The 23,684-nt window shown below is 37.5% G+C and overlaps 1 protein-coding gene across 4 annotated transcripts in view; it reads left to right on the forward strand.

Annotated features, from left to right (window-relative positions):
• Birc6 (baculoviral IAP repeat containing 6) overlaps positions 1 to 23,684 on the forward strand; it is a 165,297-nt gene that overhangs the window by 18,402 nt on the left and 123,211 nt on the right. For all 4 annotated transcript variants that reach the window (XM_051181863.1, XM_051181864.1, XM_051181865.1 and 1 more), the window contains exons 4-9: positions 8 to 201; positions 3,285 to 3,396; positions 4,257 to 4,339; positions 10,604 to 10,987; positions 15,922 to 15,980; positions 22,059 to 23,453. In XM_051181863.1, the coding sequence (XP_051037820.1) occupies positions 8 to 201; positions 3,285 to 3,396; positions 4,257 to 4,339; positions 10,604 to 10,987; positions 15,922 to 15,980; positions 22,059 to 23,453 (2,227 nt within the window). The remainder of the gene's footprint in view (positions 1 to 7; positions 202 to 3,284; positions 3,397 to 4,256; positions 4,340 to 10,603; positions 10,988 to 15,921; positions 15,981 to 22,058; positions 23,454 to 23,684) is intronic.

A 23,684-nucleotide genomic window follows, 5' to 3' on the forward strand; every position in this document is an offset into this window, starting at 1 on the left:
CTTTCAGTGGGCCACAGTTACATTTCATCTTCCTCATCATGTATTGAAGTCTATTGCCAGTGCCATTGTAAATGAACTCAAGAAAATAAATCAAAATGTTGCTGCCTTACCTGTGGCGTCCTCGGTGATGGACAGATTGTCTTACCTCTTACCCAGTGCACGTCCAGAACTTGGCGTAGGGCCAGGGCGCTCTGTAGACAGGTAGGACTCTTGCTGCTCAGGGTATACTGAGATAGAATTCCTAGATTTAGGATTAACCAAAAAGTACTGCCAATTTGCTTATGATTAGAATATTTTAAAAAGTAAGTTTTTCATTGATTTGCAAATGTTGTGGTGAACTGATTGCTGCTGTTGAACACACACACACACACACACACACACACACACACACACACACACCCACCCACCCACCCCCCCTACCTTTTATTCTCTAAGAGTATCTGTAAGGAGATTCCACAATTGTATTTTGAAGATTCCAGTGCTGAGTGAATATTTGGGAAATATTAACCCATTGTAACTGTTAGGTGTGTAATATTTTGCCAGTGATGAAATTTACTAGCTTTTGACTTTTCTGACAAATACCTTATAGAAATGTGAGTATAAATAAAATTGCTTAATGTTTTCATGGGGGTGGGATGATATGATTAAATACATTGTAATTATCTGTGATGTTCTCAATGAAAAACATTAAAAAAAGTTATTTAAAGGGGCATGAGGGTATAGGTACGATTAAAATACATTATATTCACCTATGAAGTTCTCAAAGAATGAATAAACTGCCCCTGCATTTATTGGAATAGTTTCCTTAAAATCTTTATGCTATTTGTCCTAGATTTAAACAGTACTGTGAAAGTCATACCTCTATTATTATTTTTTTTTCAGATTTATTGAGTAACTTTTGGGTTCTAATGTATTGATAAGTTATTTGATATTGTAAGTACTAAAGTTTATTAATGTTAAGGTGGAATTTAAAGCCTGTTAGTTTCAATTGGATAGTCACATTGGATTTTCATATTTTTATTGGGTGAGTCACTTTCTATGCACTTTCCTAAAGTACATTATAAGTGTATGGTGATGCTAGCAAGTACAATACTGAATGAATTCATTTTAAGTATATCTCTTATAGTCATAATATGTAGCAGTTTATCCTTTACATTGTTCATTTGCCCTGTTTTTGTTAAGTGATTTTATTACAGACACAATTTCTGTTAGTTGCATTAGCAAGTGGTAAGGATTTTTAAATGCTAGAGTAGTGTTGTTATCTCAGTCTTTTGGATCAGGTTCTGGGTGCTATGGCTATCATTAAAATATTCTTGCAAACTATTTGGAAGTGGGAACAAAGAAAGAGAAGTAGTGATTAGAGTGAATGTGGTCTGAGCAGTACAGATCTTGAGATGTTATCGACCCTGCAGAACTCTTTTGCAGTTATAGGGCTTTCTAAAGAAGCTACTGCATACTGTGATTAAGTGCAGTATTTTAGGAAATGAGATCATGAGATAGGACTTTTGTTTTAGTTACTTGTGACAAGAAGTAACTTAGGAAAGGTTTATTTGAGGCTACAGTTCATCATAGGGGGCAAGGCATGGGCAGGATATTATATGTACAGTCAGGAATCAGGGAACGGTTTCTCCCTTTTATTCATCCTGAACCCCAGGTATTGGATAATGCTTCCCAAAGTAAGGATTGGTTTTTCCTCCTTCAATTGAACTTCTGGAAATGCTCTAAAAGGGATAAACTTAAGGGATGTGTCATCTTGGTGGTTCAAAATCCAGCCATATGTTCTAACTGGGTGTGCTAAATTATCCCCAAGTACCAATTTGATGGAGTCTTGAAGTTACTTCATCAATAATGAGTCTCGAAAGACTTTGGTAGACATAGTAAATTGAGACCCTGTCTCAGCCTCCCCTCTTTTAAATTCATACGTAACCTATACATGAAACTTTTCTAAACCCCAAAGTGTTTTTGTTTTTTTAATCCAGAAAAAAAAAAAAAAAAAAAAAAAAAAAGAAGGAAACATTTATTAGTGTACTCAGGAGGCTGTGTCCTGGGTAGTAACAGAACCACTATCAGATAAACTTTCCATTTTACTCTGTGGGAGCTGAGCCCAGGTCCTATGCTTCCTGTGCATTGCTGGGTATTGTATCCAAGGGCTCAATTCGTGTTAGGCAACTGCTTCAAGTTCTAATACCTCTCCTGGCACATGCTTTTAAAAGTCAGAATGCAATTCTGAGTAACAGAGCACCGTTGTAGAAATCAATTTTTCTGATCTGTTTTTTCATGACCCTCCCCACCCCCAACTTTCAGTAACTATACAGCTGAATAGCAAGAGGAAGCTTTGCTCGTAGTCCTTTCTTGCTTGAAGTCTCTTTGACTTGAGTTTGTTATTGTCTTTTAAAAATTCACTGCTCTGAGTTATAGCTTGACTCTGCTTAAAGAAGAATGCTATTATAAGAGTGTGAATATTTCATTGTTTTGGTTTTTAGATAGTCTAGTTAGGCTGTCTTCCAACTCATGATGCTCTTGCTTCAGGCTTCTGAGTGCTGTGATTATAGAATGTATTATGGTTTTTAAAATTTACTAGAGTTTCTGGCCTTAGTGGTGCACACCTTTGTTTCCAACAGGCAGAGACTGGCTGAGCTTGAAGCCAGCCTAGTCTGCCTAGTGAGTTCCACAATGGCCAGGGCTGTGCAGTTGAGACCTTGTCTCAACCATTACTAAACTAAAGTTTGCTAGCATATGGAGCTCCTCTGAAGGACGATTTTCCTAGAAAAAGAAGAAAAATTTGATTTCTAGCTAAAAAGCAACTAAAAAAAGCAAATAAAACACAAGCACTGCTTACGTGAGCTTAGGCAGTAGCAGCCAGCTTGTGGCCCAAGGAAAACATGCAGGGCTTTCTGCCAGCCTCTTCATTTCTTGTTGTCTGGTTGATAATTGTTCGTTATTAGTTAACTTAATTCACCTGTTGAATTATTTGGTTGCTGTAGCCATTAACCAGCTTTTCTTAACCATTCCCACCTACTTTGTTTTTTCAAGACAGGGTTTCTCTGTATAACAGTCCTAGCTGTCTAGGAACTCACTCTGTAGACAAGGCTGGCCTCAAACTTACAGAGTTCCACCTGGCTTAGCCTCCTGAGTGCTGGGATAAAAGATGTGTTCCACCTCTGCCCAGCTTCTTTCCCACTTGTTTTTGATATTTCAGTAATATTCTCTTCTGCAGCATTAAATAGGAGTTTCCCTGTAGTTTGATGCCTCGCTCCAATTATTTGCTGTTTGTTTACTTTTAGGGCATTGATGTATAGTGAGGCTAACAGAAGGGAGACATTCACTTCGTGGCCTCATGTTGGCTATAGGTGGGCACAGCCAGATCCTATGGCTCAAGCTGGATTTTATCACCAGGTAAAAAGCATCAAAAATAGACTTTTCCCCCGGCCCCAAGTGTGCTATTCCAGCCTTCAGTAAGCACAGCATTTACTTTAAAAAATTTTAAAGTCTTTTGTGCAGTCTAGTTATGTGCTTGTTTGTATACGTGCTTGTGAGTTTTGTTTGCCACATATTTGATTGTGATGCTGCTTCTATGTCCTTTTTTTTCTTTTAATTTTTTTTTGTTTTTGGTTCTATGTCCTACATTGGGAATTTAGGGGGCAAATAATTATTGAGTCATTTGATACTTAATCTTTCAGATTAGATACATTTGCTCTTTTTGTTATCAAGTTCATGTACTCTTAGATGTCAGTGTTTTGGGAAATGTTCTCATTGGATATTTGATTATTTTCAGTGTTTTTGATTTTTGCTTTTATAAACTAGCAGTAGATTCTTGAGGTAATGTAATAATTTTTAAAGACAGAAATAGTGGTATACACTTGTAATGCTATTATGTGGGAGTCTTGGGGGGGGTTATGAGTTGCTTACCAGCCAGAAATATTTAGCAAAACACTGCATTTATTTATTTATTTACTTTTGAGGCAGGGTCTCACTGTGTTGCTATGGTTGGCCTGCAAATTTGTTGAACATTTCTTATTTGTGTATGAGCACAGTAGTACTATTCATTATTTTTTTCCTTTAGAAAATTGTACTTGAAATTGAGAACTTTTTGAAGGGTTGTTATTGAAAAGCTGTTTTAATAATGTTTGGTTCTTCCTTTCTCTTTTCCCTTCTTCTGTACCTGCTTCCTTCTTTCTTCATCCCTTTTCTCCTTTTCTTCCCTTTTGTACCTGCCTGCTTCCTTTCTCTCTACTCCATTTTAACATATTTTACAGCCTGCCTCATCTGGAGATGATAGAGCCATGTGCTTTACTTGTAGTGTGTGTCTCGTTTGTTGGGAGCCTACAGATGAACCTTGGTGAGTCTTGAGTTTTCTGGGCATAGTAGGCTAAGTTAGTATTATAGTGTTTCTAAATTTTACTTTTTTGATCTTGTTGTAATCTTCTTGTCTTTTTGCTCTGTGTTACTGACACTGTCTTAAGAGAATGAGGTAGCCTTGTCTATATTCTGTCTCAAGAGTTTCCAAAATGTGCATGGGAAAGTGCCAAGAAATAGAACTAGGTTCTTTTCAGACCAGAGGCTGTATTAAATCTACCCTAGCACTAATTCAGCAGTATAGTTCTAACTATTGAAGAAAAGTGAACAGAGAATCCGTGGAGGGGAGATACTTATAGTATACAGTTCTTAATTTTAAGTAACTTTTTTAGAATGTGTTTTCAGTCTGTGAATTATAGCATACGGCATTTTAATACTTGACTAACATTAGATATGTAGTGAGATCCAAGATTTATTAATACCTACTATGAGACCTTACTTTACAAAAAAGTAGTAGTAGCAAATATATGTCATATTGTGTAGCTGATGTTATTCCAAATACTTTGTTTTTCAACTCATTCAAGTCTCATAGTAGCCTCTAAAGTAGGCACTGTTCTATCAGTAGGGAAAAATCAAGACTACTTTTCAACTAAAAAATTTTTTTGATAGTGCTTGGTTTTGAACTCAGGACCTTTGGAATTCTAGTCTAACAGTGAGCTATAACCCTAGCTCCTTAAGTTACTTAATTGTATATGTATCAATGTTTGCCTGTATGTGTGTGTACCATGTGCGTGCCTCATGTATTAGATCCCCTATAACTATAGGTACAGGTGGTTGTGAGCTTCCATTTGGGTGCTGGGAACCTGTTCTGGAAATTGAACCTGGTCTTTTGTCAGAACTATAAGTGAGTTTTTTTTTTTGTTTGTTTGTTTGTTTGTTTTTTGAGACAGGGTTTTTCTGTGTTAATAGACCTGGCTGTCCTGGAACTCACGTCATAGTTCAGGCTGGCCTTGAACTTACTGAGATCTGCCTCCTGCCTCCCAAGTGCTGAGATTAAACGTGTAAGCCACCACCACCTGGTGCAGGGAGTGTTCTTAACCACTTAGCCATCTTTCCAGCTCCTTCCTTTATTTTTTATTTTTTTTTAAAAATTATTTATTTTTATTTTATGTGCATTACTGTTCTACCTACATGTATGTCAGTGTGAGGGTGTTTGATGCTTTGGAACTGGATTTACAGACAGTTGTGAGCTACAGTGTGGGTGCTGGGAATTGTGCCCAGGTCCTCCAGAAGAGCAGTCAGTGCTCTTAACTGCTGAGCCATCTCTCCAGCCCTTAAGTGTAAGTTTCTTTCCTGTCCACTAGTTCCCAGATAAACACTCAGAGGCTTACTATTAATTATAATTGTTTGGCCAGTGGCTCAGGCATATTACTCACTAGCTGTCACAATAAAATTAATCCATTTTTACTTATCTGTTTATCACCATGTGGCCATGGCTTATTGGTAGTGTTCTGGCATCGTACCCCTCCAGTGGCTACATGGCATCTCCCTGGTTCTGCCTTCTTTCTCTTTGTATTTGTTTGAATTTCCCACCTAGCCATATTCTGCCTGGTTATTGGCCAAATGAGTGCCTTTATTAACCAGTGGTAATAAAACAGATTCACAGCATGCAGAGGGGCATCCCACATCAGCTTAGTGTTTTTTTTTTTTTTTTTGATTGTTTGCTTTTGTTTTTCAAAACAGGGTTTCTCTGAGTAACCTTGTAACTAACTCCATAGACCAGGCTGTCCTTGAACTCAAAGAGATCTGCCTGCCTCTTCCTCCTGAGTGCTAAGATTAAAGGCATGCGCCGGCACTGTCCAACTGCAATTTAATTTTTATAGTCTATGAGATAGAAATTATTATACTTCATTTTAAGCATGTTTATTGATAACCTTATTTATTTTTGTGCATGTGCCTGTGGAGGAGGAGTTGGTTGTTCTTCCATGTGGATTTCAGTTATTGAACTCAGGTCTTCAGGCTAGAGTTGTGTTTTTGTTTCTTTGTCCGTCGTCCTTCCTTCCTTCCTTCCTTCCTTCCTTCCTTCCTTCCTTCCTTCCTTCCTTCCTAAATAAACAATAAATGATCTTACTATGTAACTCTGGTGGCCTAGAGCTTGCTTTGTAGATCGGGAAGCTCTAGAACGTAAAGATTTATTTTTAACTTTTATATATACATGTGTTGTCTGTGTGTATGAGTCCGTGTGTGTGGGTGCTCAGTGGATTCTAGAAGAGGATGTTGGATCCCCTGGAACTGGAGTTACAGGTAGTTCTGACCTGTGGGATGAAGGTTCTGGGACAATTTGGGTGCTTTGCAAGAGTAGTGAGTGCACTTGACCATTGAGCTGCCTCTCCAGGTTTTTATTTTTTTTTAAACCAGGGTCTCACCATGTGGTTGTCTGGAGCTCATGTTAGAGATCTGGCAGGTCAACTGATTGATCCTCATAACTTTAGCTTCCCAGTGTGGGGATTCACCTTCAGGCACTGTCACACCATACTCCATTATGTATTATTTCATTTTAAAATGAAGAAAATAACAGTTTACCTAGGGTGCATGTCCAGTAAGGGATAGAAAGAGGCTTTGGTTTTCAGATACTTCACTTATTTTGTATTACAATTGATTTGAAGTTTCATGCCAGCTAATAAGCTGACAGTCATTTAATGTACATCTGAAAAATTATATGATATTATAGAACCTAATACATATTTTAATTTTTATTTTAGTTTTAGTTTATTTTTTTAAAGATTTATTTGGTATGTATAGTGTTCTGCCTGCATGTATGCTGTCAGGCCAGAAGAGGGCACCAGATCTCATTATTAATGGTTGTGAGGCACCATGTGGTTGCTGGGAATTGAACTCAGGTCCCCTGAAAGAGGAGCCAGTGCTCTTAACTGCTGAGCCATCTCTCCGGCCTCTATTTTAGTTTCTATGTATGTTTGTGTATGTACACATGTGTATGAAGTTGCTTTCAGAGGCTAGATCACTGGAGCTGGAGTTAACAGTTGGCTGAGAGGTGACTGCTGTTAATGCCAGGAATGAACTCTGTGATAGCAGCTAGCACTGTTAGCCATTGAGTTATATCTCTGACCCCAACACACACACACACACACACACACACACACACACACACACACACACACACACACACACCATATGTACATTTGAGACAGACTCAGGTAGCCGAGGCTTGTCTGGAGCTCACTATGCAGCAGAGGCTGGTTTCAACCCCTTTGTTCTTTTGAGATAGGTTGTCACTGTGTAGCTTTGCCCCACTGTATAGATCATACTGGCTTAGAAGTAAAAAAGATCCACCTGTCTCTGCCTCTATTGTGCTGAGATTAAAGTTGTGTGTTACTGTCCCCTTCCTGGCATCAAATTTTTGATTCTCCTGCCACCATGTTCTGTGTTCAGAGGAATATGCCATTTCACCCAGTTAAAACTTTTAAAAATGTAGTCAATCCTAAAATGAGCCTAGGTGCACATCAACTCACTGTGTAACCCAGGCTGGGCTCAGACTCATGTCAGTTGTCCTCAGCTTCCTGAGTGCTGTTTGGATGGTACTTGTATTCATAACTTTTGTCTTGGGGAAGCAGGTTCAAAATTTCAACTTGGGCAGTTAAGTGCCATCTTTTCTTTATTTGCTGAGAAGTTTAGAATGTACCTGCAGTATGAATAATAAAAACTAGAGACAGATATTGGAGAATAAGCTGAAGATTAGAAAGGCAAAGCAGCTAAGCCACCAGAGAGCTCTTACCTATCCCAAGGCTGGGGCGTTCCTGTGCTCAATGTGGCTGGAGACTAATTGTTCTGAGAGTGAATGCTGAATGCCACATGAGACCCTGAGTTGTCTTATATACCTCTCTAGTGTGAACTCTCATGTAGCCCTGAGTGGCCTTGAACACGCAGAAATCTATCTGCCTCTCTCCAGAGTCCTGGGATTAAAGGTGTTTGCTACCACTGCCCAGCTTCTATGGCTGTGGCTAGCTTTGCATTCTGATCTCCAAGTAATCTTTATTAGATCATAAACAATATGTACTAGAATATGGGGTTCCAAAAACTCAAGAATTTGCTTGCATCTGATGTTCTGAGTCCACTGCTCTAAATGTATACTCAAGAAACTAGATTGCTGGACATGGGTGCTTTCCTAATCTTTTAAGAGAAAAAGAGGAAATAATACCTTTCCTGATATTTTGCTTGTAGGAATTGAGTTACTTTGTAGGAGCTTGAATTCTTCAAGAAATAAAAATAGACATTATTTCCTGTCAGTTCTGGTTTTACTTCTACTCTAAGGAGTTAATTCCTTTTGAATGTTTGGCGTTGCGGCAAGTTTGGCCATTGCAGTGAAAAACTGCCCCCCCCCCCCCAGCCCAGGCATGGTTTCTCTATGTAGCTTTGAAGCCTGTCTTGGAACTCACTTTGTAAGATCAGGCTGGCCTCAAAAGTCACTGAGATCTGCCTGCCTCTGCCTCCTGAGTGCTGGGGCTAAAGGTGTGTGCCACCACTGCCTGGCCTGGGAAGGTTCTTAAATGCCCATCAAGAGTGCAGTGGCTTCTGGGAAGTGTGGGCTAATGGACCTTTTGTTAGTTTGATGCCATCTAAGGTTGCATACTGAGACCATAATTTATTCTCTCTTTCTCTCCCCCCCCCTTCCCTCTCTCCTTCCCTTTCTTTTTTCAAGACAGGATTTCTCTGTATTGCTTTAGATCCTGTCCTGGAACTCACTCTGTAGACTAGGCTGGCCTTGATCTGACATAGATCTGCCTTCCTCTGCCTCCCGAGGGCTGGGATTAAAGGCATGCACCACCAATGGCCAGTTTCCTTCCTTCCTTCCTTCCTTCCTTCCTTCCTTCCTTCCTTCCTTCCTTCCTTCCTTCCTTCTCCCTCTCTAAGATTCAATTTATTATGTATAGTGTTCTGCCTGCAGGCCAGAAGAGGGCACTAGATCTCATTGCGGGTGGTTGTTAGCCATCAAGTGGGTGTTGGGAATTGAACTTGGGACCTCTGGATGAGCAGCCTGTGCTCTTAACCAAAGAGCTATCTGCAGCCACCAACCATGATTTTCTTTATAAAAACAAAACCAAACAACTCCTCCCCCCAATCACTAGCCAATAAAATGTAACTGATTCATGATAGGTTAGAAGAACTTGTATTCTCTAGTGATCACTGTCAGTAACATTCTGTATGTTCTGGTTTCATGAAAGCTGTTGCTTTCATGAAATCCTGGTTTTTTTTTCTTGGTGTACATAAGTGAATAAAAGTATTTTACAACTATATTAGTTAAAAATCTTAAGAATGCTTAGCTGAGCTGGATGGTAGTGGTGCACGCCTTTAATCCCAGCACTTGGGAGTCAGAGGCAGGTGGATCTCTGTGAGTTTGAGACCAGCCTGGTCCTCAGAGTGAGTTCCAGGACAAGTTCCAAAGCTACAGAGAAACCCTATCTCAAAACAGTCCCCCACAAAAAAGAATGCTTATCTGGAAGGTGGGGTAAAAGATTACTAGGATAAGGTATAACTGGTTAACTTTTACTTTTATTTTATAGTCACATTGACTATAAGTATTTAGTTAAAAAATTTAAACTGAGGTACAAAAAGGTAAGCAGGGGGAAAATGTATTAGAATTTAGCTGGGAGAAAATGTAGCTCAGATACATGCTTTGTGGTATAATGCAACAGAAATTTTGATTGCCCAGGGTGTCATTATAGTAACTGCAGATGCAGTGTGAAAAGAAGTATGTCTGTTCAGAAGAACAGCATGTGTTATAAGTCAAATTTTATTGTATTTTTGCCATGAGTAAGGTAGTAGGATCCTATGTCCTCAAGTACTACTTTGAAATTACAAGTAGAAAAATTGTACAAGGCAACACACATTAGAAAACCAAAAGGAAACATTAGGAAGTTGGGCAAATAATTTTGTAATGAATTACATTTTAGTACTGATTTCACACTTGCAATCAATTAAAATGAATAAAACTGTTAATAATAAGCAGCTAGAATATGGAGTGTGAGAACACTGAATGATTGAATGAAATTGAGTGACCTTCTAAAGGTAAGTTTATGTGAGGGGTGGAAATACAGCTGAGTACTTGTTCAACATGCTCAAAGCCCTGCGTTTTGTTCCAATACTTCTGTCACCTCTATTTGCCCCATCCAGCCAAAGAAAACATGATTGATTTAGTAAGATAAACATTTTTAAATGTATACATAATGAAAGGCAGTCTTTTGTGTTTTTGCTTTGCTCTTCAATAAATTTTCCTTTTTACTCTGTAAAGGTCTGAACATGAGAGACATTCCCCCAACTGCCCCTTTGTGAAAGGTGAGCACACCCAGAATGTGCCCTTGTCGGTCACGCTGGCAACAAGTCCTGCACAGCTTCCTTCTGCAGACGGAGCTGACAGAATATCTTGCTTTGGGTCGGGGAGCTGCCCACAGTTTCTAGCTGCTGCCACCAAACGTGGGAAGATCTGTGTATGGGATGTCTCCAAACTCATGAAGGTGCACTTGAAGTTTGAAATAAATGCCTATGATCCAGCAATTGTACAACAACTGATCCTATCAGGAGACCCAAGCTCGGGAGTTGATTCAAGAAGACCAACTTTGGCATGGCTAGAGGATTCTTCTAGTTGCTCAGACATACCGAAACTGGAAGGAGACAGGTACATGGTCTTGTTTCAGTGGTATTTGTAGTGGTACATGCTTTCTTTTTCTAAATTTCATTTCATTTTCTTCATCAGTTACTGAGGCAGGAGAAAAACACACACACACACACACACACACACACACACACACACACACACACACACACACACAAAGGAATTGCCACTGTGTGTAATAACAGTTTTTATAGTTTTTCTCCAAATAACATTTTCCATTATGTTTTATAACTAGAAACCTACAGGAGTTGGTAGAAGTACTGACAAGTGACTAAAGATAAAAACATGATAATGAAAAACACAATACCAAACAACTAGCAAGCACTAACAATCACAGTTATACTGGAGAGGCTAAAATACATTCAACAAATTATTTGTTATGTAGTTCTGAAGCTACTCTGTAAATCCGTTTCTGTGCCATAAATATCAAACTATGTAAGTTTTGAAATAGGAAACTTCAATCTTGTCAATTAGAAGTAGTTGCCACAATAAAAACTAAAATCTAGGAATTGTAGCTCACTGTTAAGAGTGCATGTATAGTATCTGTGAAGATCTTAGTTCTGTCTTGAGTATCAAAATAAAAACACAACAAAAAACAAAACAAGAAAAAGTTAAATATTGAAGTTAAGCCAGTGGATTTGATTTGTAATTTTATTTTTTACTAAATAGTTTCATGGAATAGTTGTACCAAATAATTGTGGTTTCTTCTTTTATCCCTGAACTTCTGGAACTGAATTTCACTAATGAGTAGCAAAATGACTTCAGATGAGGCAAGAGCATGTAATTATTTGGAATAGTGTACTAGTAGTAGTGAGGGAGAATGTCTGGTTGTTTTTTGCCCTGCTTTCCCTTCTCAGAGCTGGAGTGCAGTTTGCATACTCAAGGCAATATAATTGAAGTGTCCCCTCTTGCCTTCTCTGGTAGGTTCTTGGTTTTTGTGGCTGTGTCTGACCTATAGGATTTGGGTAGAGAATCAAGAAAACCCTGTTTGCTAGAGCCTCTGCTTGACTTTGCATTAGACTAGTATCACATGGCTTTGTTTTATTTATTCACTTAAATAGAATGATTTCAAGTATCCATTCAGTGTGTGACCAGTAGTAGCAGCTATTCCTGTTAATACTCTTGTCATTGGTGATGTGAAATCTTTAACTGTATACACTGAGAGTGTCTGCCTTTGAGACAGGATTTCATGGTGCAGCCCTGATCAATTGGTCTCTTTCTTGTGGTATAGACCAGGCTGGTCTCAAACCCACAGATTTTTGTGCTTCTGCCTCAGGTGCTGGGATTAAAGATTTACTAATATACCTGGTGACATGTGTTTTTATTAAGTAAATTAAGAATTTTGTTAAATAAAAATTGTGGAATTGAGAATTCAACATACAAATCAGGAAATTTATATCTTGGTAATGACACGTGGAAATGGACTGGCAGATAAAGGAATTGGGTATGAGATCTGGTACATACTGAATTAAAACTTGAGGCTATTTGTTGAGAGTTTGAAGGGCAAGCAGTTTAGCTATTGTCTCAGTTTTTATTAACATTTGCTAATAGCACTAGAACTAAGAATGCTTGATTTTTGTGATTTTTTTTTTTTTATTAAAGCATTTATTGGGTAATTATTTATTGGGAAATTGCCTTTTAAATTGTCATTTTAAATCCTGATTTTCAATTAGATTTTTGTTTTACATTTTCAATTTATGGATTGAAAGTTGCCTCACAGTAGACTTCTAGTATTAACATATTCCTCTCTGGGAAAATGTACCTTTCATATGTATCTATATCTTGACTAGATATATACTCTTCCGTTATTTTCAGCAGAAATATCCCACAGAATTATGTAGTTAATGACAGCAGCTTAAAATATATCTAGGGTTGGTTGAATCAGTACAGAAAGGTGAAATACTTGGTAAGAATTGGCAGGGCCAGGTTATGGTGGTGCATGCTTTTAATCCCAGCATTTGTGAGGCAGAGACAGGCTGCTCTCTTTGAGTTTGAGGCTAGCCTGGTCTACAGAGCGAGTTCTAGGACAGCCAAGGCTACATAGAGAAACCCTGTCTCGAACCCCCCCCCCCCAAAAAAAAAAATAAGTAGAACTCCACTCCACTTTGTTTTAGAGTGCTTGACTCTAACAGGGACAAAATCCTGGGTAAGGTCCCCAGCCTCCTCCAAAATTGGTGGAAGGGGTTGCAAGGGTGGAGTGGTAAGAAACAGCGAGAATTGTGGTATATACCATATGTACTGTATACCATTTGGGAGTTTGAATCAGAATTACCAGTCTGAATTACAAAGTTGATAACCCCTTTAAAGACAGAACAAAACCCAGCATTGATGCTCCATCCCTGATCTTTGACTTTCTGTTACTCTCCCCTCCAAAGGGCAACTTAGTCCAATTGAATTACTAATGAAAAGGAATACTTCTGACTTTGTGTGGTACAAGATACAAGATATTTAATTTACAAATATCAAATGTGGGTTTCATTAGCTTTAAGAACAACATATTAATTTGAGATTAAAACTTGGATTTAACATTATTAACAATATAACTTGGCTAGGAATTACTTTTGATTATTTTTTTCAAAATAGTTGATATAATCTCAATTTATTCAGTGAAGAGGATTTGACAACATACTTAAAGTGCCATGTTTCTCTAGGTGTTGTACTTGTCTCCCCCCCCCCCCCTTTTTTTTTTTTTTTGGTCCTCCTGAGATAGGGTTTCTCTGTGTAATACCCTTGGCTGTCCTGAAACTCACAGATCCGCCTGCCTCTGCCTCTTGAGTGCTGGGATTAAAGGTGTGTACCACCAACACCTGACTTATTTTCTACAATTTAAAGCATGTATTGGATCAATTTACATGTTTTAGAATTCTATTTTTATTTTTAAGATTTATTTATTATGTACACAGTATTCTGCCTGCATGCTAGAAGAGGGCACCAGATCTCATTATAGATAGTTGTGAATCATCATATGGTTGCTGGGGATTGAACCTCTGGAAGAGCTGCCAGTGCTCTTATCTATGAGCCATCTTTCTAGCCCTGTTTTAAAATTCTTCTCATAAAATACTATAGGAATAGATTATTGTGTTTTTGAAGACTTTTCAGACCTCTGTAATGTCCAGACCACTGAATTGTTTTCTTTAAAAATACTGTATTTTAATCTTTTATTAGTACAGCTGGGCAGAACTTGGTTCATACTAAAGTTCTTTGGTAGTTGAAACCCAGTGGTGTGTTCTTTCTTTAAATTTGCTTATTCTATCTCCCAAGTACAATATTTCTCTTAGCGTTTAGTTTTTAGTATCTTCTTAAGATTAGAATTTCAATTCCTGGAACTAATTAACAGGCAATCCTAAACTTGTCTTACACTGTTTTTATTATTTTAAACTATTGTGAGTCGGGAGTGGGATCTGGTGATACTGCTCAGTGGTGGAGTACTTGTCCAGCTTTCAGGAAGCCAGCAACAATAACAAAAAAACTAGTCATATGAATTGAACTGACTCCATTTGTCTATTAATACTACTTTAAAAACCTAAGGCACAGAATGTTTGTCAGCATTGGTAAAAATTCTCTTAAAGATTTAAACATTGTCTTGGATTTTCTTTTTCTTTTTCTTTTTTTTTCTAAGAGGGGTTGGGGTAGTTTATAGCCAAGGCCACATGTATTCTCAGGCTGGCCTGAAGGCTTTGGGTTGGCAAAGTTCTTCTGTCTCAGCTTCTCAGGTATCTGAAAAGACAGGTGTGCGTTTGATATTTTGCTAGCAATTTTAAGTGGAAATTACCATTTCTAAGCAAGATAGCATTAGTAAATGTCCAAGCACTGTGGGTTATAGTACAATTTATTATTTGAGAAAAGGAGAATTGCATTTTCTTTCTACAAAATGCATCTTTTTAGTTTTGTAATGGGAGTCTCAAGATAAAAAAAAATGCTGGTGATCATTTTATGTTGGTCAGTAGGGTGCAAAGCTTGACTATTACATCGAGAAAATGAATAAAGTTTGATGAAAAGATGGGAACTGACAATTTCTTGGCCACCTGAGAGAAAGGCAAAGGACAGACCATTGGTTTTACTCCCATCTTTTATTGTGACAATTAATCCTGCATGTTTTGTAGAATGAACACACAAAATGCACAGGCTAAAAACAGTATGACTGTTGGTGTGAATACATATGTAATGTATTGCATAAACATACACATAGTTGTTGACTAGCTGCCACTTTCACTCTTTCGATTGCTTTAAGTTATCTCCAATCATAGTTTCACATACCTACAAATGTTTCAGAGAGCTTCATTGTAGATATTCTTTTAATGATTTATTATTGTTTATTATGTATGAAACTTACATCATATTTCTTTTTAGCAATTTATGTATTACTTGTGTTTGATCTATGTAATAGTGGTTTTAACACTGCTTTTCAGGGCTGGAGTTCTAGTTCAGTTTTTTTTTTTGAATTTTAGGTATTTGATAGTTTTTCCTGTATATATGTGTGTGTGTACCATGTGCATGTCTGATGCCCATGGAGGTTAGAAGGGGAGGGGGAGATCAGCACCCTCAGAGAACTATGAACCACTATGTATGTGGGTGCTGGGAAGTAAATCTGGATTCTTTTTAACAGCAACAAGTACTCTTAACCCATGGGCCATCTCATCTCTCCATCTCCTAGTTCAGAGTTAACAGCCCTTGAGTAGAACACATAAGGCTTTAAGTTTGATCCTCAGCACTGCCCCTTCTAAAGCCCAAGAAACAAGCCACATACAATTGTGCTGTGTCTTCTTGCTTTCTTATGTGATATATGTTCTCTTTTTGGGTTCTGGGGATTGAACCCAAGGCCTTATACAGCCAGGCTCCTTACACTTTAGCTGATGTATATCCCTAACCTAGCCCATGAGGTACAATATCTTTTTTTTTTTTTTTAAATTTAAATTGTTCTTAATTTGTCTTTTAAGCGATGATTTGCTGGAGGATTCAGACAGCGAAGAGCATTCCAGATCAGATTCTGTGACAGGTATGTAAAGAAAACCTTAGATAATATATTTTATATATCCTTTTATTTATACATTTCAAAATAACTCTTAACATCAATTAATTCTTAGTTTCCTAGTGAAGCTGGAAATCTTTTCTCATACACTTTCAGTTTTTTGTGTTTTTCAGAAATCTTGAATTTAGTATAAGAATATTATGTTCACTAAAATTTAAATGACAACCAATTCATTCAAAGGGAATAAAGTATTAGGTATATTAAATATCTGCCACATATGCCAGGAGATGAAAATTGTGCTTATATTATGTGTATGATATAGTCTGTTAAATAAGTATAACATTTCAATAAGTATTCATTATATTCAAAAAAGCTGAAACTGTAATCATAGACAATCAAGTAGATGTTGCCTGGAACTTACTCTGATAGTAAACTCCATGGTCTTCTTGCCTTAACCTCAGTGTTTGATTATAGGTATATGTTAACATATGACTTCATGTGTTATGTTTTTCAGTATTATTTCATAGAGGAGGTATGCATCTCAAAATAGTTTTATTATATTGCTTTTTATTTCTTTGTGGGTGCATATATGTTTGAGTTTACTCATTTATGCATGTGCCTGAAGAAGCTGGAGGTTGATGTGTTGAATGTGTCTGCTAATTTTCTACCTTAGTTTATAAAATAGTTTCAGGCTCCCCTTCCTTCCCCCCCCCCCCGCAACCTGCCCTCCCCCCCCCTCCCCCCACTCACACTCTCTGTGTATAGCTCTGGCTGTCCTGGAACTTATTCTGTAAAACAGGCTGCCCTTGAATTCACAGAGATCTGCCTGGGCGTGCACTGCCACCTAAATACTCTTTTACTAAACTGGGAGCTTGTCCATTCGACTCTGCTAGCTGGCCAGCAAGCTTCAGGGTTCCACCTGTCTGTGTGTCCCAAGTGCTGGAGTTACAAATAGATACTCCTGTGCTTGGCTTTTACATGGGTGCTGGTAGTCTGAACTTAAATGATCAAGATTGTACATCAAGCCTTACACCAATTGAGCCATCTGCCCCTGCCCTATTACATTAGAGTATAAATGCGATGTACTTCTAATTATAGTCTAATTAGATCTCCTAAGCTGTAAAATCATAATATTTAGCATGTTATTCTAGGAATTGAATAACTGCATACAAAGAATTGTGCACAGTACCTGAGAAGTGCCCAGCTTTTAAAAGTGATGGTTATTGTGATTATAACTTAAAGGCATGTCATGAACATGTGAAGGACATGTAACATATTTCATGTCTTTAGAAGCAACATAGGTTTGTGTAGTGTAGTAGTTAGAAACTATAATTATTATAGAATAGTGAATGCTCTCTAAATTCTGATTAACTGTGAAATGTTCTTGAAGTTCCCGCAGGGAAGGCTGCACTGATTTTGGCTTAACCCTTAGTTTTGAAGTTATTAGACCTGGAAGAACCCCCAAAAGACACGAAAATACCCTGAATGATAGATATATAATTCTAGAAAAGTAAAGAATTGAATTCATTTAGAAAGTTTAAATTAGGGGAATGGAGAGATGGCTCAGTGGTTAAAAGCACTGGCTGATTGTCCAGAGGACCTAGGTTCAATTCCCACCACCCACATGGCAGCTCACACCACTTCTGGGAGATGCAATATTCTCACACAGGCATACATGCAGGCAAAGTTTAAAAAAAAAAAAAAAAAAGTTTTAGACCAAGCTGGAAAGATGGTTCAGCAGGTGGTTGGTACTTACTGCTAACCCCGATAACCTTACCTGAGTTGTCCTGGGAGCTCCACACATGCTTCATGTTGTGTGTGGACACATAAACATAATGCATACAGTTTAGCCTAATGTAAGCAATGATATTTTCCTCCTTTGCTATTCTTTTACAAAGACAGAAGCAGCATGATACTACATTCTCTTAATCTTACATAGAAAAATTGGCTGTGCACCAGAGACCTTCTGAAACCTTGAACTTTGTTTAGGTCTATTAACTCTGTGGGTTTCAGTTTTTTGTTTGTGAAGTGTTTGTAATAAATGTTCCTCCATGTCTCCTTTCCTCTTCTTAAATACTTTGGTTTATGCCATAACTTTGTTCTTTTCTTTTGGTCTAAGGAACTTACTATATTATTTTTGGGATTAATAGTATTTTTATTTTCTGGGCATGCTGGCACTTGTCACAAACTGTCATGATGGCTGTAATTAGTAGGATTGCTACAAGTTTTAGCCTAGTTGGGCTATATATAGCAAGACCCTGTTTTACCCGTCAAATAATACTTGCATTTGAACTATATATATTCTTGTTTCTCTCCTACCATTATGCTTTTATCTGTGTGCTTATTCATTTTCAACATTGCCTTATGATGTAATTCAGTTTCTAATATCCAGAAATTTTTTATAAATTCACTTTCTTTTGAGACAGGATCTTATTATGTAGGTTTGGCTGGTTTGAAACTTGCTTTTTAGATTAATCTAGCCTTGAACTCAAGAGTTCAGGGCTTCTGCCTCCTGAGTGTTCCGATTAAAGGTATGTGGTGTTACCCAGGGTCCTTATGGTATATTCTTGTTGGTATATGTGGTTTGTTTTTTTGTTTGTTTGTTTGTTTGTTTGTTTGTTTGTTGTTTGATTTTCAAGACTGGGTTTCTCTGTATTGTTTTGGATCCTGTTCTGGAACTAGCTCTGTAGACCAGGCTGGCCTCAAACTCACAGAGATCCATCCGCCTGCCTCTGCTTTCCATGCGCTGGAACTAAAGGTATGCGCCACCAATGCCTGGCTCATGTGATATATTTTATGTGGAAGTGTGTTTGAATAGAATCAAAAGGTCATGGTAGTAAGGGATAAAATCCTCCCAGTTTAAAAATTTTATATTCCTTTATTTGTATTTAATATATGTGGTGTACATCAGTGTGAGATCGTGTGTATAGAGGCCAAACCTCTCTAGTGTTTTCCTTTTTGAGAGAAAAATCTCTCATTGGCTTAGAGTTTATCAGTTCTAGGCTAGACTGTTTGGCCAGTGAGCCCCAGGGACCTGCTTGTCTTGGCCTTCCCAGTGCTGATTCCATTGCATGCCTCACTTATTTTACAATGGTTCTAGAGATTGAATTCAAGTCCCTCATGCTGTTTTACAAGGCGGCTACTTTCCCCAGCCCTAGTTAACTTCTTCATTTGAGGGTTTGCAAGTAGGCCATTCTTTCATTTCTGTGAGATTAATTTTAAATATATAGGTTCTAACCTATACTGCTCTCCTCTACACCCCAGCTTTGGATTTTTGAGTCAGGGTTTCCCTATGTAGCTTTAGCTGGCTGGCCTCTGAGATCCTCCTGTCTCTGCCTTTGGAATTAAAGGTGTGGGTCACACCACCAAGCACCTTTATGTTTTTATATAAATAACTTTTTGGAGGATTATGAAGTAAGTGTATCTAAACTTGATAGTTAATGAGAGACATAGTCTTATCCTGAAGCATTTTGAGATTTTTAGGTGCCATTTCAGAACTTTACAACTCTTAAGTGATTTGTATTAATTTGAATGACATAGTTCAAAGAATTGTACAATACATTAACCACAAAATTATGGGTATACAATAAGAGGCATCTGTTTTTTTTTTTTGTTGAAAATTATAAGTTTTGAAAGTTCCTAGTTAATTTCAAAGAAAAAAATCTTGTGTTTGAACCATATATTTGAATTAAAAAAAATAAAAAAAGTGACTTCTCATGAAGAGTGGAAAGACGGTTTGGCATGAGTATTGAGTACAAATGAATTTTGGCTTTAAGAAAAAGCCAAGACAAAATCCAATTGCTTTAGCTCAGGAAGTATGACTGTTGGAAACCGTGGCTTGGCACTGCTTAAGAAAGTAAGTAGGGTTACTCAAAGTGATTGGGATGTATTGCATTGCAGACATGTTGCACAAACATTTATGATGTGGTCTAGTTGATCTCTAGTAGAAACTTTGTGTTAAGGGCCTGGCTGTGGTTCAGTGGCCGAGTGGTTGTCTGACATTCATGAGGCCGTGTTATTCTAGGGTATTGCAGACATAAATTGAAGAAGAAGGAATAGTTACAGATTTCAGATTTTACTGAATTATTCTGCCTGTTTCTCAAGTGTGCATTGAATGGTTATAAGAGGAAGTAGAAAAATAGGGCCACTTGCTATACTTCTATTGTATGTTTTTTTTTCTTTTTTAAGATTTATTATGTATACAGTATTCTGTTTCCATTGCTAGAAGAGAGCACCAGATCTCATTACAGATGATTGGGTCATCATGTGGTTATTGGGGATTGAACTCATGACCTCTGAAAGAACAGGCAAGCTTCACCACTGAACCATCTCTCTACCCCATTCTTTGCTTTCTTTGAGTAGGTTCTTACACTGTATCCTAGCTTGTCTTGGAACTCACTATATACTCCAGACTGGACTTACCTCAGAGTAATCCTTCCAACTTATCTCTTGAATGTTGGGATTACAGCAGTGAGCCACCCAACCTAGTCCATCATAGTTTCATTATGAATGCCATTTACTTTAAATATTGTCTTAACTTTGTGTGCTTTGTGGATTTATTTCACTTAATATATAAATAGATTAAAACTATTCTTTTTGAACAATTTTTTGTCATAGTTTTAAAAGGTCATTTAATTTTTTTAGTTTAGTTCAACAAATATGTAAGTATTTCTAGGATACTATAGTATATATAGTGAAAGCTATAAAAATACCTTTTACTCTGACTGAGTTTCCAATCTGAGAAAGTAGATATAGACAGTGCCATGTAGTGAAGTGGCTGTTTGTTATTCTAGCCACAGAGTATAGAATGAATGAACAGTCTGGTTCTTCTGCTTCAGTTAGAAAAGATTTTAGATGTAGAGGTTAGTAGTAATGTATGAAGTTGAGGCATCTCAGATAATGGGAGTGAATGTTGAAGAAACTCTAGTGGTGTAGAGTTCTACTGCTCCCTTACTAATTACTTATTTGTGTTTTCAGTTTTCATGTAGACACTTCATTTAATATTCCTTGACTCTTATCTTCCTAACTAATTATAAAAGCAGTTCTAATTTTTCCTTATTTTTGCATATCATTGCATTGCATTACATTATTGTTACTGATTCTAACTATTGAGAAATAAAAAACAAACAAACAAATAAATAAATAAATAAATAAATAAATAAATATGAAAGAAGGAAGAAAGAGAAGACCCAAAACCAAGATTGGTTGAGTTTTCAGTTCATTGTTAGATTACCTGAGTGGAGGATTGACTATTGTGTCAGGTAGGTGTGTGTGTTGGTCAGCATTGTGGAACAAGGGAGAAGAAATGATGTTTTGAATCTTACAATATTAGAAAGGGATTGAGGTGAGAGAGAGTGCATATAAGTACAATGTACAAGTAATATTGGGTGAAGTAATGACTAAATAATATACCAATTTTCTTTTACTTTCCCATTCCTTAAAGATCAATTTTCTTTAGTTCTCAAGAGAATGTATTTAAGTTGAAAATAATTTTGAATTTCTTGGGTAGTTTTTTTTTTTTTTATTTTCTTACGTAGGATTGTTTGAGATTTGAGTAAATTTGTTTTAAAATACTTGAAATTAAAAAATATCACTTAAATTTTGTGTATGCTTGTATATATGGACACATGCACACGTCTAGGTCAGATGGACAGCCTATAGGAGTTTTCTTCTGCCATGTGGCTCCCAGTGATGGAGCAGAGTCTGGGCAAGAGCCTTTATCTACTGATCTATCTTGTGTGGCCATGAAATACTTTGAATTCTTTCTTTTTTCTAATTTTGTTTATTTATTATTATTATTATTATTTAATATTTTTGGTTTTTCGAGATAGAGTTTCTCTGTGGCTTTGGAAGCTGTCCTGGAACTAGTTCTGTAGACCAGGCTGGTCTCAAACTCACAGATATTTGCCTGCCTGTGCCTCCCGAGTGCTGGGATTAAAGGTGTGTGCAATCACCTCCAAGCAATACTTTGAATTCTTATATTTAATATAATTCATAGACAAGATGAATTAGGAAAAACCTCATGGAATTACTGATTTCAGTTTACATTACCAGGGCTGCTATATCTAATGTGTTGTGTTATTTTATTGTATTTTTTTTCCAAAGGGCAAACATCACAAAAGGAAGCCATGGAAGTCAGCCTTGATATAACAGCACTCAGCATTCTCCAACAGCCAGAAAAACTGCAGTGGGAGATTGTGGCAAATGTGCTTGAGGATACTGTTAAGGATCTTGAAGAACTTGGGGCAAATCCTTGCTTAACAAACTCTAAGAGTGAAAAGACAAAGGAGAAGCACCAGGAACAACACAACATTCCCTTTCCATGTTTATTGGCTGGAGGTTTATTAACATATAAATCTCCTGCTACCTCACCCATTAGTAGTAATTCCCACAGGTCACTGGATGGTTTAAACAGAACTCAGGGCGAAAGTATATCAGAACAAGGGTCAACTGACAATGAATCCTGCACAAATTCAGAACTGAATTCTCCTCTGGTAAGGAGGACTTTACCTGTTTTACTTCTTTATAGTATCAAAGAATCTGATGAGAAAGCAGGAAAGATCTTTTCACAGATGAACAATATTATGAGTAAAAGTTTGCACGATGACGGTTTTACAGTTCCGCAGATTATTGAAATGGAGCTGGATAACCAGGAACAGTTGTTGTTGCAGGATCCTCCTGTGACTTACATTCAGCAGTTTGCAGATGCAGCAGCCAGCCTCACCTCTCCAGATTCCGAGAAGTGGAACTCTGTGCTCCCCAAGCCTGGGACTTTGGTTCAGTGCTTGAGGCTACCAAAGTTTGCAGAGGAGGAGACTCTATGTATAGACTCCATAACTCCTTGTGCTGATGGAATTCATTTGTTGGTAGGACTGCGGACATGTTCTGTTGAATCATTGAGTGCAATAAATCAAGTTGAGGCCTTGAATAATTTAAATAAATTAAACTCTGCACTATGTAATAGACGGAAAGGTGAGCTGGAATCCAACCTTGCTGTAGTGAATGGTGCGAATATTAGTGTGATCCAACATGAGTCACCAGCAGATGTACCGTCTCCTTTGATTATTCATCCGGAGCAGAGGAATGTTAGTGGTGGATATTTAGTTCTTTACAAAATGAATTACACCACTCGAATAGTGACTTTAGAAGAGGAGCCAATAAAAATCCAACATATCAAAGATCCCCAGGACACAATTACCTCGCTCATTTTGCTTCCACCAGATATACTGGATAATCGAGAGGATGACTGTGAAGAGCCTGCAGAGGAAGTGCAGTCAACCTCAAAGAATGGGATTGAAAGAGAAAAGAAGTCTGATATTTCTACTCTTGGACACCTGGTGATAACCACTCAGGGAGGATATGTAAAAGTATTAGACCTTACAAACTTCGAAATTTTGGCCAAAGTGGAGCCTCCCAAAAAGGAGGGCACTGAAGAACAGGATACATTTGTTTCTGTCATCTACTGCTCAGGCACAGACAGGCTTTGTGCATGCACCAAAGGTGAGCTATTGGCTTGACTTTTCTCAAGGTCCATCTGTGGCATGTGTGTATGTACATACCTAGTATGAGTTGTAGATCCATGTGCAGATGATTGTTTTTACTTTTAAATAATGTAGTCGTCCGTTTTCCTACTGTTTTTATTGACCTTGATTTTTTTTTTTTTTTTTTAATTTAAAACTTCCCTAGGGATCTATTAGTAAGTAGCTTAGTAAGTCATCATAACGTATCTTT

Source organism: Phodopus roborovskii, unplaced genomic scaffold (assembly GCF_943737965.1).
Source record: "Phodopus roborovskii unplaced genomic scaffold, PHOROB, whole genome shotgun sequence".
NCBI classification, from domain to species: domain Eukaryota; kingdom Metazoa; phylum Chordata; class Mammalia; order Rodentia; family Cricetidae; genus Phodopus; species Phodopus roborovskii.